The sequence below is a fragment of the Papio anubis genome, chromosome 19 (assembly GCF_008728515.1).
Source record: "Papio anubis isolate 15944 chromosome 19, Panubis1.0, whole genome shotgun sequence".
In the NCBI taxonomy this organism is placed as follows: Eukaryota; Metazoa; Chordata; class Mammalia; order Primates; family Cercopithecidae; genus Papio; species Papio anubis.
Genome location: NC_044994.1, coordinates 38054628 through 38070849, shown reverse-complemented (window position 1 = coordinate 38070849; position 16222 = coordinate 38054628). Strand labels below are relative to the sequence as shown.

Below are 16222 nucleotides of genomic sequence, written 5' to 3'. Positions count from 1 at the left end.
TCTTTCCTGAAATTCCCCTTCCTTTGGTACAGTTTAGTGACGTATTTGAATTGCTTGTGAATGAAGGGCTCTATAGCATGGTAAAGGGCACTCTTAGAAAAGATGGAGGAGGGTTGAGCATTTCTTATTCCACTTAAACAAATGTTCAGTTTTACTGTAATGTTCACATAATGTTCATGTTAGGGACTTCTAACTGGAGAAGACCACCAGAGAGATGAGGGCCATTGATCTTTTCACAGTTGTTCCCCATCATATAGAGGGAGTCTTGCATTTTAGAGAATGGTGTTGTATCTGAGCTTCTGCGGTCACAAGTGCAGTTTTGCTTTCCAGGGGAGGGTCATTGTGTCTTAACAAAGAGTCAACTCTGAGAAGGACCCATAACCTTCTCTTCTGTTCCCCTAGGGCAGCAGTTGAAGAGAGATATGGCAAAGATCTGCTCAGCCTCTCTAGGAAGAAGCCGTGTGGACAGTCTGAAACCAAGTATGTACCAAGTTTTTTTCTGGTTTCCAGGTTGGTTAATAATGCCCGGGAGCCCCTTCGCTTCAGCAGACAGAGTTACCAGGAGGTTGAAAAAAGAATTTTGTTTTTTTGGAGATGGGGTCTCACTATTTTGCCCAGGCTGGACTCAAACTCAAGATCCTCAGTCAGGCACAGTTGCTTATGCCTGTAGCCCCAGCACTTTGGGAGGCCGAGGCGGGTGGATCGCTTGGGCCCAGGAATTCAAGAACAGCCTAGGCAACTTTGCAAAACCCCATCCCTACTAAAAATAGAAAAATTAGCCGGGCGTGGTGGCCCATGCCTGTCATCCTAGCTACTTGGGAGACTGAGGTGGGAGGATGGTTTGAGCTCAGAAGGTAGAGGTTGCAGTGAGCTGAGATCGCGCCACTGCATTACAGCCTGGGTGTCAGAGCAAGACTCTGTCTCAAAAGATTTTAAAAAAAACGATCCTTACCCGCCAGCTGTCCAAGTCCTTGGGACTACAGGCACGTGTCTCTGTACTTGGCCTAAAAAAATTGCAATTTTTTTTTTCTTATGTTCAATTGTGAAAAATCAAGACAAGCAGAAAAATGGCTAAAGTGGACTATGAAGCCACAACCTGTTATTAATACCGTCTAAGTTTTTCTTGAAGTCTTTTTATATGTATACTTTTTCAATGATAGAGTTATATTATATATATTTATACTAGAAATTTAATAGAAGGGCTTCTTGTGTGTGTATATGTATGTGTGTGTACTGTATGTGTGTGTGTTTTAGAAGCAAAAGAAGAAAAGAGGAAGGGCAATGTCCTATTTGTCCCCATTAGGACCTCTGAGGGGACACAGACTTCTGGGCGTCTGTGCAAGTGTTGATAGCAGAGGTGCCCAGAGGGCTGTGTTGATATTATTTTATAATGTCTATCCTAAGTAAAATACCTGTAAAATTATATATAAAATATAAAATTGCACATGTATTTTTTGGTTTGTGATAACTATAGGAGATTTTGCACTATTTTAAAAAAACTTTTTTTTTTTTTTTTTTTTTTTTTGAGGTGGAGTTTTGCTCTTGTTGCCTAGGCTGGAGTGCAGTGGTGCGATCTTGGCTCACCACAACCTCCGCCTCCTGGGTTCAAGCAATTCTCCTGCCTCAGACTCCCGAGTAGTTGGGATTATAGGCATGCGCCTCCATGCCTGACTAGTTTTGTGTTTTTAGTAGAGATGGGGTTTCTCCATGTTGGTCAGGCTGGTCTCGAACTCCCAACCTCAGGTGATCCGCCTGCCTTGGCCTCCCAAAGTGCTGGGATTGCAGGCGTGAGCCACCGCGCCTGGCAAAAAAACTTTTAAGTTTAGGGGCACATGTGCAGGTTTGTTACATAGGTAAACATGTGTTATGGGGGTTTGTTGTACATATTATTTCATCTCCCAGGTATTAAGCCCAGTACGCATTAGTTATTTTTCCTGATCCTCTTCCTCTTCCCACCCTCCACCGTCTGATAGGCACCAGTGTGTGTCGTTCCCTTCCACGTGTCCATGTGGTCTCATCATTTAGCTCCCACTTATAAGTGAGAACATGTGGTATTTGGTTTTCTGTTCTATTTTAGTTTGCTGAGGATAATGGTCTCCAGCTCCATCCATGTCCCTGCAAAGGACGTGATCTCATTCTTTTTTATGGCTTCCTAGTATTCCGTGGTGTATATGTACCACATTTTCTTTATTCAGTCTATCATTGGTGGGCATTTAGGTCAATTTCATGTCTTCCTTGCATCATTTTATAGTTGTCACCACCCATGTGAGATTTCTGTACCATAATTTTTATTTTTCAGTCATTCATTTAATACTTTGAGGATACAGAAATGACCAGGACATGGTGCCTACGTTAGGAATACACTCCCTCTTATACAAGGCTGGTTTCCTTGGTATCCTATGGCAACTCACACTTAGAAGGGTTTCATAATTGGTTTAATGCCCTGCTATCACCATTCTGAAATGTTTAATAATTTATAAACAAGGGGTCTCACATTTTCATTTTGCAGTAGGACTCACAAATTATGTAGCCAGTCCGACTCATTTGAAAAGTTCTAGATTCCTTCCCCAATATGTTGAGGGAGGATTTGGAGAAGGAAGTCAGGCTTTCTCTCTGCAGACCTAACCACATAACATACTTTCCTGTATCCTGCTCTGGCTGTGCTATCAACACAGATGCCCAGAGATCTGTGTCCCCTCAGAGGCCCTAATAGGGACAAATAGGACATTGCCCTTGCTCTTGTCTTCTCTTGCTTCTAAAACAAACACACATACAACACAGATACATACACACACACACACACACACACACACACACACACTCATCCTAGACCACAAAGAAAGGTATTGAACTACTGAGGAGGAAAACATTGGGAGATATTGAAAATATTAATAGTTACATAAACCTAAAAATCTTGATACCCTCAGACATAGGAAATTAGCACAAGGAAGGTTTATTTTTTCATTGGTTAATTATATATTTTTGATGTTTTAAATGAAAATTTAAGAATCAGCCGGGCGCGGTGGCTTACACCTGTAATCCCAGCACTTTGGGAGGTCGAGGTGGGTGGATCGTGAGATCGGGAGATCGAGACCATCCTGGTTAACATGGTGAAACCCCGTCTCTACTAAAAAATACAAAACAAAATTAGCCGGGCGTGGTGGTGGGTGCCTGTAGTCCCAGCTACTCAGGAGGCTGAGGCAGGAGAATGGCGTGAGTCCCGGAGGCGGAGCTTGCAGTGAGCCGAGATCACGCCACTGCACTCCAGCCTGGGCGACAAAGCAAGACTCCATCTCAAAAGAAAAAAAAAAGAGAGAGAGAGAAAAGAAAATTAAAAAATCACAGAAAAGTTAAAAATGAGCATAGTAAGTAGCTATATAGCTATATACCTATCACCTAGATTTTGCAGTTACTCATATTTGTCACCAAGATTTTACAATTATTAACAATGTAAATGCTTTAAATTTAAATCTGGAATCAGCTCTTTCTCCAAGAATACTTGGTTCCATTCCTTTTAGTGATTAATTATATTTAGAGATCAAATTTTCAGTTCTTTTTTTTTTTTTTTTTTGAGTCAGAGTCTTGCTCTGTCACCCAGGCTGGAGTGCAATGGTGCTGTCTTGGCTCACTGCAACCTCCACCTCCCGGGTTTAAGCAATTCTGCTGCCCCAGTCTCCCGAATAGCTGGGATTACAAGCACCTGCCACCACGCCCAGCTAATTTTTTGTATTTTTAGTAGAGGCAGGATTTTACCACGTTGGTCAGGTTGGTCTCGAACTCCTGACCTCAAGTGATCTGCCTGCCTTGGCCTCCCAAAGTGCTGTGATTACAGGCATGAGCCACCGTGCCTGGCCCAAATTTTCAGTTTTAATGTTGATCATTGTCACAGAGGCATCATTGTATGTAGGCCCTGGCAGGGAACGGATTTTAAAAGTATGAGTTCATACTGATATTTCCAATTCTAATTTAACTTTATAGGGCTTTACGTAATGTTTAAAATTTTATGTTTGTATTTCTTTCATCTTATATTGAAGACCTGACAATATTAGTATAATTATTTGCTTTATTTTGTTATATATATAAAATTATTTTAAGATAATACAATATTGCTACTAACAATAAAACTCCTGAATAAAGCTTAACATTCTTTGCAGTTCCTTTTGATCTTAGACCATGTAGGTCACTTAAACATTTACTTTCTCTGCGTGATTATGTAACCAATTTTACTTATAGTTAAGTTTATTTGTTTCAGTTTATTTTAAATTATAGGGATTGTTTTCTTTTTCCTGTTTGATTTAGTTTTATTTTTTGAATATGTAAAACATTTGCATGTCCAAGGGTCCAAACTACATCAACTTAGACAAGTTTCACTGTAATTAAAGAATGGTTTAGAACATTTCATGGAAGATAAGTGGGTCAGTTGACCAAAAAAACTTTTTTGTTTCTAATGAAAGCATAAGCTGTTGGCAATATACCCAGAAACTTTTGAGGTGATGTGATGGAAAATGGGCATATTCTCTCTACTACTTCCTGCAGAAGATACTTAGCGGAATGAATCTGACCCGAAATGATATTTCTTATATCCTTACATATTTGACATTTGCCTTGTTATTTGGTAAATTCAGAGAGACTGTAACACAGTTATTTTCTGTTGCTTGATAAAAGCCAGTCAGTTTTCCTTCTAAGAGTATACCTCAGAGAGGAAGTAGTAATAAGATAGGAGAACTGGGATCGTTTCCAAGGCTGAAGTGAAACGCTGTTTAGGTGACTTGTTTTTGTCACCTCATGACATGATCTTTAGGAAGATGTTCTAGATGACAGCAGATGATTTTTTTTTTTTTTTTTTTTGAGCTGGAGTCTCACTCTGTCACCCAGGCTGGAGTGCAGTGGCATGATCTTAGCTCACTGCAACCTCTGCCTCTGGGGTTCAAGCAATTCTCTGCCTCAGTCTCCTGAGTAGCTGGGATTACAGGCGCTCACCACCACGCCCGGCTAATTTTTGTATTTTTAGTAGAGACGGGCTTTCACCATCTTAGCCAGGCTGATCTTGAACTCCTGACCTCGTGATCCACCCGCCTCGGCCTCCCAAAGTGCTGGGATTACAGGTGTGAGTCATCACGCCCAGCTGGATGATTTTGCTTATCCAGGGACTAGCTAGGATCTTCCACCTCATTGGCTACCCTGAGAGACTCAAGCCTGTGACAGGACCTGTTAGGGCTTAAGGCCAACGTCCTTTTTAAAAGAGTTGTAGAATAGTTTCCTTTTCCACAGTCAGGGAGAACACCGTGGAGAAGAGAGGGTGAATGTTGCTAGGCCACCATTCCCATGGTTCAGATTCCATTCCTGGAATGTCATTTTGTCCTGAACATGAGGAATGACAATGAAGTGATGATGGGAGACAACAAAGCGATGACAAAGGAAATGAAAATGGGGCTGCTCTTTAGGGGCCCTTCAGTCAGTCACTGTGGTGGGAGAAAAGTTTTAAACTTGGAACAGACAATTTTGCTGGAAGGCTGGCCTTTCAACCCTATGACTCACTATAGGGAAATAATTCCAGTTGTATCTCCTATAATATCCGTCTTTTTTTTCCCCATACTTTGAAGACAAATGAGCATCACTGAAGAGTGGGTTTATTAGTTCCAGTTGACCATTGGTGCATTTGTTTGGATATGGACACTTTTATTTTTATTTTTGTTTTTGAACTGGAGTCTCACTCTGTCGCCTAGGCTGGAGTGCAGTGGTATAATCTTGGCTCACAGCAACCTTTGCTTCCAGGGTTCAAATGATTCTTGTGCTTCAGCTTCCCAAGTAGCTGGGATTACAGGCATGTGCCACCATACCTGGGTAATTTTTGTATTTTTAGTGGAGAAGGGGTTAAACCATGTTGGCCTGGCTGGTCTCGAACTCCTGACCTCAAGTGATCCTCCCGCCTTGGCCTTCCAGCGTGCTGGGATTACAGGGGTGAGCCACTGCACCCGGCCTCGATATGGACACTATTATAATGCATTGTACACCTTGAAAAATTGTATCATAAGATGGGTAAAGTGAATGGAGAATGTGCACTTAGACTGTCCTGCTTAGTGTATTTGTAATAGCTGGTGCAAGTGTTCATGTGAGAAAAGGCAGAGAGAAAGAACTTTTGTTTTGAGATAGAAGGGGGAAAGTGAGGTAGTTGAAAGAAGGGGCCAGTTGGAAAATGCAGGGCCTTTAATTTCTAAAATAATAGAATTTGCCATATATATATATGCCATATATATATACACACACACACACGTATCTAAAATGATGCATGATCTTATGCTGCTGTGGTAGGGGACTATGAGTTAACAAAATCCCAACCCTGTTTGGGTGGGTTGAGCGAGCACAGTCCACAGTTCCATGAGATCAGCCTCCGTGAGAGTAGCAGTGAGCAAGAAAATTATCTGGGCCAAGGCACCTCCGAGGGGGTTCACTTAAGGAAGTGTAGGTTGGGGGAGAACTGCAATAATGGGCAAAAGGAAGTTGATTATAAGGGAGAGGATGGGGGAGATTGAGAGAAGGTATGAAAAATGAATCACGGTCTTCCATATCCACAACATGGTAGACTAGATACTGGGAAAGCCCTCCCATCATAAAACACTTAAAATGCTAGTTTAAAATATATTTTAATGACTTAAGATAAATATATGACTATGCTGTCAAGAAAGTAAGGAAAATCCTTCCAGGCCAAAGATGAATCAGAGATGTCTTTCAGTGCTCACTTAGCTCTCTGGATTCAAGCTTTTCTTCATCTCCTAAATCCCAGAGAAAGCCTAGAAACCGGAAGAGAAATAATGTCTTAATGAAAGGCTAAACTAGAGAAAAAAATCTCAATAAAAGATATCAAGTCATGCCTGTAATCCCAGCACTTTGGGAGGCCGAGGAGGGCAGATCACTTGAGGTCAGAAGTTTGATACCAGCCTGGTCAACATGGTAAAACCCTGTCTCTCCTAAAAATACAAAAATTAGCTGGGTGTTCTGGTGGGCATCTGTAATCCCAGCTACTTAGGAGACTGAGGCAGGAGAATTGCTCGAACCCAGGAGGCAGAAGCTGGGTGCCTGTGTGACTGAGTGAGACTCTGTTGCAGAAAAAAAAAAAGATAACAAGGAAAGATACCTCTCTAAGCCTTGATTATGAATGATGGAAGAGGTTGTATCTCCTGAGAATCTGTAATTACAATTCAGTTATCTTGCAGATTTGGAGCTCCAAATTACCAAATTTCATCAGAGTGGTCTGAAGAATCCTAAGCTAAAAATTTAGTTTAGAGTGGTCCTGGGTGTCAACAGAAGCAATAAATAGCAGAATTAGACATGCAAAGATTGTAGATACTAGAACTAACAGATCTAAAAAACAAGTATATATAGTATGTTTAAAGAAAATAAAAGAGTGAATTAAGAGCATGAGTAGGGTGACTTTCAGAGGTATCCAAGAAATTTTGAAAGGGATTCAGATAGAACTTATATAAATAAAATAGAAAATACTTAAAATAAAAATTCAGTATATGAGATGCATTAAGTAACACATTAACTATAATTGAAGAGGGAATTCAAAAATTAGAAATGAAAAAATTAGGAGAGACTGGGGACAAGGTTTGGGGAAATGTTGATCAAAGGATACAAAATTTCAATTAGGAGGAATAAGTTCAGGAGATCTATTGTACAACACAATGACTATAATAATAACAATGTATTATATTCTTGAAAACCACTAAGAGAGTAGATTTTAAGTGTTCTCACCACAAAAAGTGTAAATACATGAGGTAATACATATGTAACTTAGCTCTATTGAACCATTCTACAATGTACATATTTCAAAACATCATTTTGTACATGATAAACACATACAATTTTTGTCAAGTAAGTAAATACATTTCAAAAAAGAAAAGAAATTATCTGGAATTAATCACAGAAAAAAAATCAGAGGTTAAAAGTAAAGAAAAATTAAGAGACGTGGAGAAGAGGATGAGAAGTTCAGTGCAAACCTAACTAGAGTTCCAGAAGAGAGAACAGAAACAATGAGAAAAAACTTCTAAAGCAACAGAGCTTAACAATTTTCTATAATTGATAGGAGCCATGAATCTTCAGATTCAGGAAGCAAAATAAATCCCAAGAATGATAAATTAAAAGGAAATTCACAAGTACACAAGAACAGTCAAACTGAGTAAGATCCAAGTTAATGAAAAAGTCCTAAAGGCATTCAGAAAGAATGATTACCTACTAAGGAACATTTATTAGAGCAACAGCTGATTTTTCAACAGCAATGATGAAGCGAGAGACTGCAGAATTATGTCTTTAAAGTACTGAGAGGAAATAACTATCAACCTGGAAAAATTATTTTTCTTGGATAAATTATTTTTCAAGAAAGAAGGAAAAATAAAGATGTTATCCAACAAAAAATTAGAGTTAACTATGAGCAGATCTTCAATAAAGGAATTTCTAAAAAATATACTTCAGGAAGAAGGAAAAGAATCTGGGACAAAAGGTCTGGAGTGCAAGAAGGAATAGTGAGCAAAGAATATGGCACATATGGATAAATCTAAACAGTTTATAAATAAATGGTATTAATGTCAACTTGGGTGATTTAAAAAACAAGATGGAGCCAAAATATTGGACATTAAAAGCTTATAACTTGTTAGGAAGGATAATCAGAGTTAAAACATTCTTAGGTATTTTATTGCCAAGGGTAAGTAAAATATTAACCTTGAGTAAGCAGATTCTTCCCCTGTCAAGCCACCAGATGAGAATGCAGCCTGGCCAATACCTTGATTGCTGCCTGTGATACTCTAAGCACAGGATCCAGCTAAACCATATTCAGACTGGCAATCCACAGAACTGTGAGATAATAAATATGTGTTGTTTTATGCTGCTAAGTTTGTCATGCAGCAATAAAAAAATGGATACAATTTGTTTAATGTCTGTCTCCTCCATTAGACTCTGAGGTCTGGGATGAGGTCTGTCTTGTACAATTGATTTACTAACATCTGACACAATGCCTGGCCCCTGGTTTATGGTCAATAAATATATGATGATTGATTAAATGAATGTAAATTAATGAAAAAGGAGGCAATCAGGACTAGGTTTGAACCCTTCCTTTGTTGCCTTGTATTCATATTTTGAATTGCTGTACTATTTATTTATTTATTTATTTATTTATTTTGAGATAGAGTCTTGCTGTGTTGCCCAGGCTGGAGTGCAGTGGTGCGATCTTGGCTCACTGCAACCTCCACCTCACGGGTTCAAGTGATTTTCCTGCCTCAGCCTCCTTGTCATACTTTAAAGAATCACTGGTATTCTTATGAGAAAGGGTCATAACTCCTATACTATCATCGGAGACAATGAAACACAAAGAGTTTTGGCATATTGCTCTCCCCAAGTGAACAGTTGAAGAATTTCTTGTGCCTGGGATTGAGGAAACTGGACTTAAGAAGTCTCGGTCTTTTGCTGTCTCTCTAGCTCATGGGCAAAAATTGGTCTGTAGGTCCTAAGTTAAGATATAGGCAGAGAGAAGCATGCAAAGGCATTATAATAAGATTGTGCAGAGAATTTCCAGAACTGAAATTATATATGTACTTGTCTTTTTAGCACCCTGAAGCGGGCCCTTGAAGTCTTCAAACAGCGTAAGTGATTTTTAAAAAAATATATATTCACTGCCCTTGACAACCCCTTTTTAAAAAATATATATTCACCGCCCTTGACAAACCCTGTGTCTGTTGTCAAAGGTGTGTTCTAATTTGAACAGCAGTTTCATAGTGGGTCAAAAAAAATTAGAGCAACTCCTAAGGTGAGACAAAGTGCTGCAGGCTTGAAATGAACTGGAGAACCTGTACACCTGCACATCTTGATGTGTGTTTGCCTTACTCAGAGCCGTGCTTCTCACACTTGCATTAGCATCAGAATCACCTGGAGGGCTTGTTAGTGACACGGATTCCTGAGACCCATCCCCAGGGTTTCTGATTCAGGAAGTCTGGAGTGGGGCCTGGGAGTCTGCGTGTCTCTCGTGTTCCCAAGTGTTGCTGAGGCCACTGGTCCAGGGACCATGCTGGGAGAATGGTTGCCTCAGAGAATTGTCTATACTTCTTGGTTCTAAGACGGAGACACTGTCATCCAAGTGCTCCTCCACACCCACACCTGCCAGACTGTCTAGCAACCTAACCCCTGGTATGTTCTTATGCTCAGTCTGGCTTCCTTCTCCCAGAGCCATCTCTGCAGGGCTTCAGACTTTGGGACTGTGTTGTGCGTGTCTTGCCATTTCTCCCAGATCACCAGACATTTGTATCCGGAATAAAGTGAACTACAGTAAGCATCGAAGGAAGTATTGTCACTATTCCCTCACCTCTTACTCTAATCTGCCTGTGACCCCACCACTCACCTGGCACTGCCCTCTCCAAGGACACCAGCAACCTTTGGGTCACTAAGTTTAGGGGACAATTTTGGGCCTCTTCTAGCTTGACTCTTCAACAGCATTCAGCACTGTTGTGCATTTCTTGCTTCTGGAAACCAGCATCCCTCTGACCCCCTTGGATTTTTCCTGCTTCTCTGGCTACTTCTCTATCCCTTTCTATATTGCAGGTCCTCAGAACTTGGTCCTAGCCCTTCTCTTCTCAGTCTGCCTAGATAAACATCCTCATCCCTGACACCAGCTATCATCTTTTCATAAAGAATGTACAGTTCTATATTTTCAGTCCCGAACTCTCTAAGGACCAGAACTTACATCCTGTTGCCTACTTAATATTTCTTCTTGGGTGTTTCAAAGGCACCTTAAATTCAAAATATTTGCAGCTGAATTCATGATCTTACAGGCTGATTGCCTAAGGAAGTTTGAGATCTGTTTATTTTTTATTTTTTTAAAGTCAGGACATCACTCTATCATCCAGGCTGGAGTGCTGCACAGTCACAGCTCACTGCAGCCTCACACTCCCAGGGTTAAGCGATCCTCCAGCCTCAGCCTCATGAGTAGCTGGGACCACAGGCATGCACCATTACGTCTGGCTAATTTTTTACTTTTCATAGAGATGGGGTCTCACTGTGTTGCCCAAACTGGTCTTGAACTCCTGGGCTCAAGTGATCTTCCCGCCTTGGCCTCCCAAAGTGCTGAGATTACAGGTGTGAGACACTGTACTCAGCCATTGAGATCTGTGTTTTTAGAACCACATCCTGTTGTTTCCTTAAGAATTCTTATTTATTTATTGTTTTCTTCCCAGGGTCAGGATGCTATGTCCTAAAAATGATCTCTTTTAGCCCAGTGCGGTGGCTCACACCTGTAATCTTAGTGCTTTGGGAGGCCAAGGCCGGCAGATCACCTGAGGTCAGGAGTTCAAGACTAGCCTGGCCAACATGGCAAAACCCCATCTCTACTAAAAATACAAAAGTTAGCCAGGCATGTTGGCATGTGCCTGTAGTCCCAGCTACTCCAGAGGCTGAGGCACGAGAATCACTTGAACCTGGGAGGCAGAGGTTGTAGTGAGCAGAGATCTTGCCACTGCACCCCAGCATGGGCGACAGAGTGAGACTGTTTAAAAAAAAAAAAATCCCTTCTTCAGCCTCTCCTTCAGCGTCTTAAGAGGAGAACCCAGTGGGAAGTTCCCTCATGTTTGGATTTATTTTCTTGTTTGGAATGGGGCATTCTAATTTTATCATACTTCTTGAGAGTGGTAAAGGCTAATTTAGAAAGGAAATAGAAAGTCTTTGGAAACACCAATGTCACAATTGTCAGAGTTCATCTCTGTTGGGGTGAAGTTCTATTTCCCTTCATCTTTTTGAGGCTAAGGAGTCATTTACTTCCTGTGTTGGTCGTCTTTGCTTTTCTTGGTATGAGAAATTTTTATTTATTGGTATGAGTCTGGAGGGGAAATGGAAGACGTAAGTCATAGTGTCCTCAGCATCCTTTCTTAATTTCTCAGTTCTCATTTGCACTTGGTGGCCTTTGGTTATAACTGCAACTTGGAATTCAGTCAACAGATTTTTATTTAGTTCCTATTATTCTAATGTGATGACAAGCAGAAGTTGGGCGATCCAGGGTGAGACCCTGGCACTGTGGTTTTCTTTTTTTTTTTTTTTTTTGAGACGGAGTCTTGCTCTGTCGCCCAGGCTGGAGTGCAGTGGCCGGATCTCAGCTCACTGCAAGCTCCGCCTTCTGGGTTCACGCCATTCTCCTGTCTCAGCCTCCCAAGTAGCTGGGACTACAGGCGCCCGCCACCTCGCCCGGCTAGTTTTTTGTATTTTTTTAGTAGAGATGGAGTTTCACCATGTTAGCCAGGATGGTCTCGATCTCCCGACCTCGTGATCCGCCCGTCTCGGCCTCCCAAAGTGCTGGGATTACAGGCTTGAGCCACCGCGCCCGGCCGGCACTGTGATTTTCAAGGGGTCCTATCCAGTTCTAATATTCTTCAGGCCTGTTACTCAGAACCTGCCTCTAAAGCTTTCTGTTTTCCAGAATACCTGGCCCTTCCAAGCTAAGGATTTTAACACAGCATAGTATGTTTAACGCGTGCCTAAAGTGTTTCTGTAGCTCACTGAGTAGTTCTAGACGTTTGCAAATGTTAGCTCAATATTCATTTTAACGTTTTCATAGAAGGTGTCTTCTTCCCTCTGTAACTTGTCAGTGAATACATTTCTCAAGGTAGAGACAGTATCTTTTCACGTCCCTTATATGCACTGTAAGGCCAAGTATGGTGTGGCCCAAGGTCAAACCTCAGCATAGGCTGGGTCTCCTAAAATTTTTTTTTGCCTTTCCTTTACTTGTTTTCTTTTTCTAAAAAAAATAAGTTTTATTTTCTTATTAAAATAATATATATATTTATCTTAAAAATTCAAACGAGACAACTAGCTGCAAAGAAGATAGTAAGCACTGGAATTTTCACTTCTCAGTGATTGTCTCCAGACAGTTTAATGCAATTAAACACATATATGTATAGTATATATGTATTTATTCATATACATAAATAGTATTATACCATGGCAGTGATCCGCAATTTCTGGGATGGGGCCAGATATGTTTTTATATTGTTTTTAAAATGAAAACGATCATTTTAAAATCATGCTAGTAGTTTGGTGTATATCTTTCCAGACCTTTCTCTGTGCATTTACAACTCTCTCTCTCTCTCTTTTTTTTTTGAGACGGAGTCTCGCTCTGTCACCAGGCTGGAGTGCAGTGGCGCGATCTCATCTCACTGCAACCTCTGCCTTCCGGGTTCACGCCATTCTCCTGCATCAGCCTCCTGAGTACCTGGGACTACAGGCGCCCATCACCATGCCTGGCTGATTTTTTGTATTTTTAGTAGAGACGGGGTTTCACCATGTTGGCCAGGATGGTCTCAATCATTTGATCTCGTGATCTGCCCACATTGGCTTCCCAAAAGTGCTGGGATTACAGGTGTGAGCCACCGTGCCCGGCCAACTCTCTCTCCTTTAATTGTAGATGCACATATATATATAGACATGAATGAGTTTTTATGCTGTTATACTATACATATCTCTCTATAGTTTGCTTTTTTACTTAACAATATATCGTAGACAACTTTTCATTTCAATTCATATAGATCTGCCTCATTCTTTTACATTTAAAAAATTTTGTTTCTAAAAAATGCCAAATTTCCTCCAGAAAGGTTGCGCTGTTTTTTTTTTTTCCAACAATGATGTTTTGTTCCATGCTTGCCAATATCAAGAATTTTTGTGCTTTAAAAATTTTGCCCAATTGAAAGGTTTGCATTTTAAAGTTCTGCATTTTTTTTTCAATAGTTTTAAGGCTGGGTATATTTCCAAATGTTTATTGGCCATTTAGCCACTCTTTTTTGAATTTCATGTTCTTTAACTGGTTTTTAAATACTGGAATATGTATTTTTCTTTTGATTTGTGGAAGCTCTTTGGATATAACTATTTGCTCTTTGTTATGAAAATTGCAAATATGTTTCCAGTTTGTCATATATCTTTTAACCTTCTTCAAGGTTGTTTTGATACCCACAAGTTTAAATTTTTTTCTTCGATCAATCTGACCATCTTTCAGTCTTTCTAGCTTTATCTGTCAGTCTTTTTAGCTTTAATGCCATGCTTTGATTTGTTTTCTTAGAACAAGAATTTATTCTTTTCTATTACAAAGGCAGGCCATGCTCCTTGAAAAGATCTTAAAAAATAAGGGGAAAAATCACAAATAATCTTTCTACCCAGAGATAACTATTGGTAACCAACATTTTGGCATATGACCTTTCTTATAAATGTTCAGGCTTATGAGACATTAGAGATAGAAGGAACCTTAGAGGTCATCTACAGAGAATGAAGAATCAGGTTTGAAATTGTGGTGGCGTTGGTAATGTCTCCTAGGATGTAACCTTCATGAAATGGGATTTTGGCTGCTTTTCTCCCTAGTCCTGGGCACCCTAGGTTAGTAACAGTTAGCGGTAGGAGGCAAAGCCAAAGATTTTCTAGCTCTGACCTTGGTGGCCAGGGCAATGCTGGACGTATGGAGAGGTTCAATAAATGTTGGTGACCAAATGAAGTGATGTTGATTTTACCACTTACTCCAGTATTTTGTATATACATATTTATTTTGTATGATTTTATGTATTTTAATTCAGACATATGTAGACTTTGATTTTTTAAAATTATTTTTTGCAGAAGTAGACAGTGTGGCACAATGTCACATTCAGCTTGCACAGAGTTTAAGAGAAGAGGCCAGGAAGATGGAAGAATTCAGGGAAAAGCAAAAACTACAACGGAAAAAGGTTGGATTTGCATATGTGTTAAGGTGTTTCCTTTGCTCCTGTAGAAAACTACAGGCTTGTTTGTTCGTTATACTCCTCAGCTCAGCTCCTACCATCATGCAATCATGACCTGAGACGTTACTTATTGGAGTCCCCACGTGGGGACTCAATCCAGATGGGTATATGCATTTCTATACCCCAGGCCAGTTGTCCTTTTTTAAAGTTCATGTAGGATTCAGGGGTCCAGCTTGCATTCCTCTTCTTTTCAGGTCTACTGCCACTATTCAGACTATGAATGGAAAGGGGAAACCCTCTGACTTCAGTAGAATCTAGCACATCCCAGCTGGAGGGCTCCCAAACCACACTCCTCATCCTGGACAAGGCAATAGGGGAAGGGAGAAGTAGTGGAAGAGTCCCGCTCCCCCTGAAGACCATAATGTAGTCCAACTACTCTACTGTACAAATGGGAAAACGGAAGGCCTGGGAACTCCAAGTCCTTTTGTCTTCAAAGCAGCTTTACATAGGCTCTTTTTCATTCATGAGATTTACTCTAACCAACTACATGGAAGAAGACAAGGGTGAACAAGAGTTAACAAAACTGACAAATGTTTGGGATCAAGAAAAGAAGTCCAGGTTTATATCAAAGTGTTAGTTAGACTAGACCAGCCACAACTCTATTCTTTTCTATTTTGTTCCTGAAAAACTGGATATTCAGGCTGATCCTGCAGCCATGTAGGGTCCTTATAGAATTTTTTTCTGTGTCTAGTTTTGAAGACTGGAACCTGGGCCTCACATGGGAGACAAGCTCTCCTCTATCTGGCACCCAAAAATGTCTACCCAGGTCTCCCGGCACAGCTCTGCGTGACTTTTGGTGACCTCTTTCACCCTTCCTGGGGGTCCCTTTGAAAACCTTTTCTTATCCTGGGCCTGAGCTTGCTGTCTACAATGAGCATATCCGATAAATAGCCAGCTGTTAAGGCTGATTCTACCCTGACCTCAGTCTCAGCAACTTTGCCTGTGGCTCTAAGTTGGAGTCTAGGTCTAGCTTCCCTGGCGGCCACTGGCCTCTATTATGGGAGGCAGCATCCTGAGAACCTGCCTGCCTTACCCCTATTGCTGTTTCACCAGCTGCCTTTAGCACACTACTGCCTCTTCCATCTCACACCTGTACTTGTGCTGTGCCTTTTACCAGGAAGGAAGGGTAGAAATGAACATGGGAACACTCTGTCAGGTGCTTTGACATATTCTCTCAAGCTTGATGTATCAGGTTTGAGGAGTGCCTCTGAAAAAAAGGCTCTGAAGCCTTTTTCAGAGCAGAACTAGCATGTGTATTAAACCCATTGGATGGTCAGACCCTTTTGGCTGACATAGCCAGGACTGCTCACCCCTCTAGGGGAATTATAATTTTTCAGAATCAAAAATGCCTTAGACAACCAGAATCTGTGCACGCTTGATTTGCCCTCAGAGGAGACGAGAATCATTTCCTTGCATGTTTTCAGTGCCCTTGG

The 16222-nt window shown here is 40.8% G+C and overlaps 1 protein-coding gene across 6 annotated transcripts in view; it reads left to right on the top strand.

Annotated features, from left to right (window-relative positions):
- PSTPIP2 (proline-serine-threonine phosphatase interacting protein 2) overlaps window positions 1-16222 on the top strand; it is a 94136-nt gene that overhangs the window by 51702 nt on the left and 26212 nt on the right. For 4 of the 6 annotated variants that reach the window (XM_031658806.1, XM_021930093.2, XM_003914341.5 and 1 more), the window contains exons 3-5: window positions 403-480; window positions 9601-9635; window positions 14629-14735. In XM_031658806.1, the coding sequence (XP_031514666.1) occupies window positions 403-480; window positions 9601-9635; window positions 14629-14735 (220 nt within the window). The remainder of the gene's footprint in view (window positions 1-402; window positions 481-9600; window positions 9636-14628; window positions 14736-16222) is intronic. The other 2 variants (XM_031658807.1, XM_031658808.1) reach the window with 1 other exon arrangement.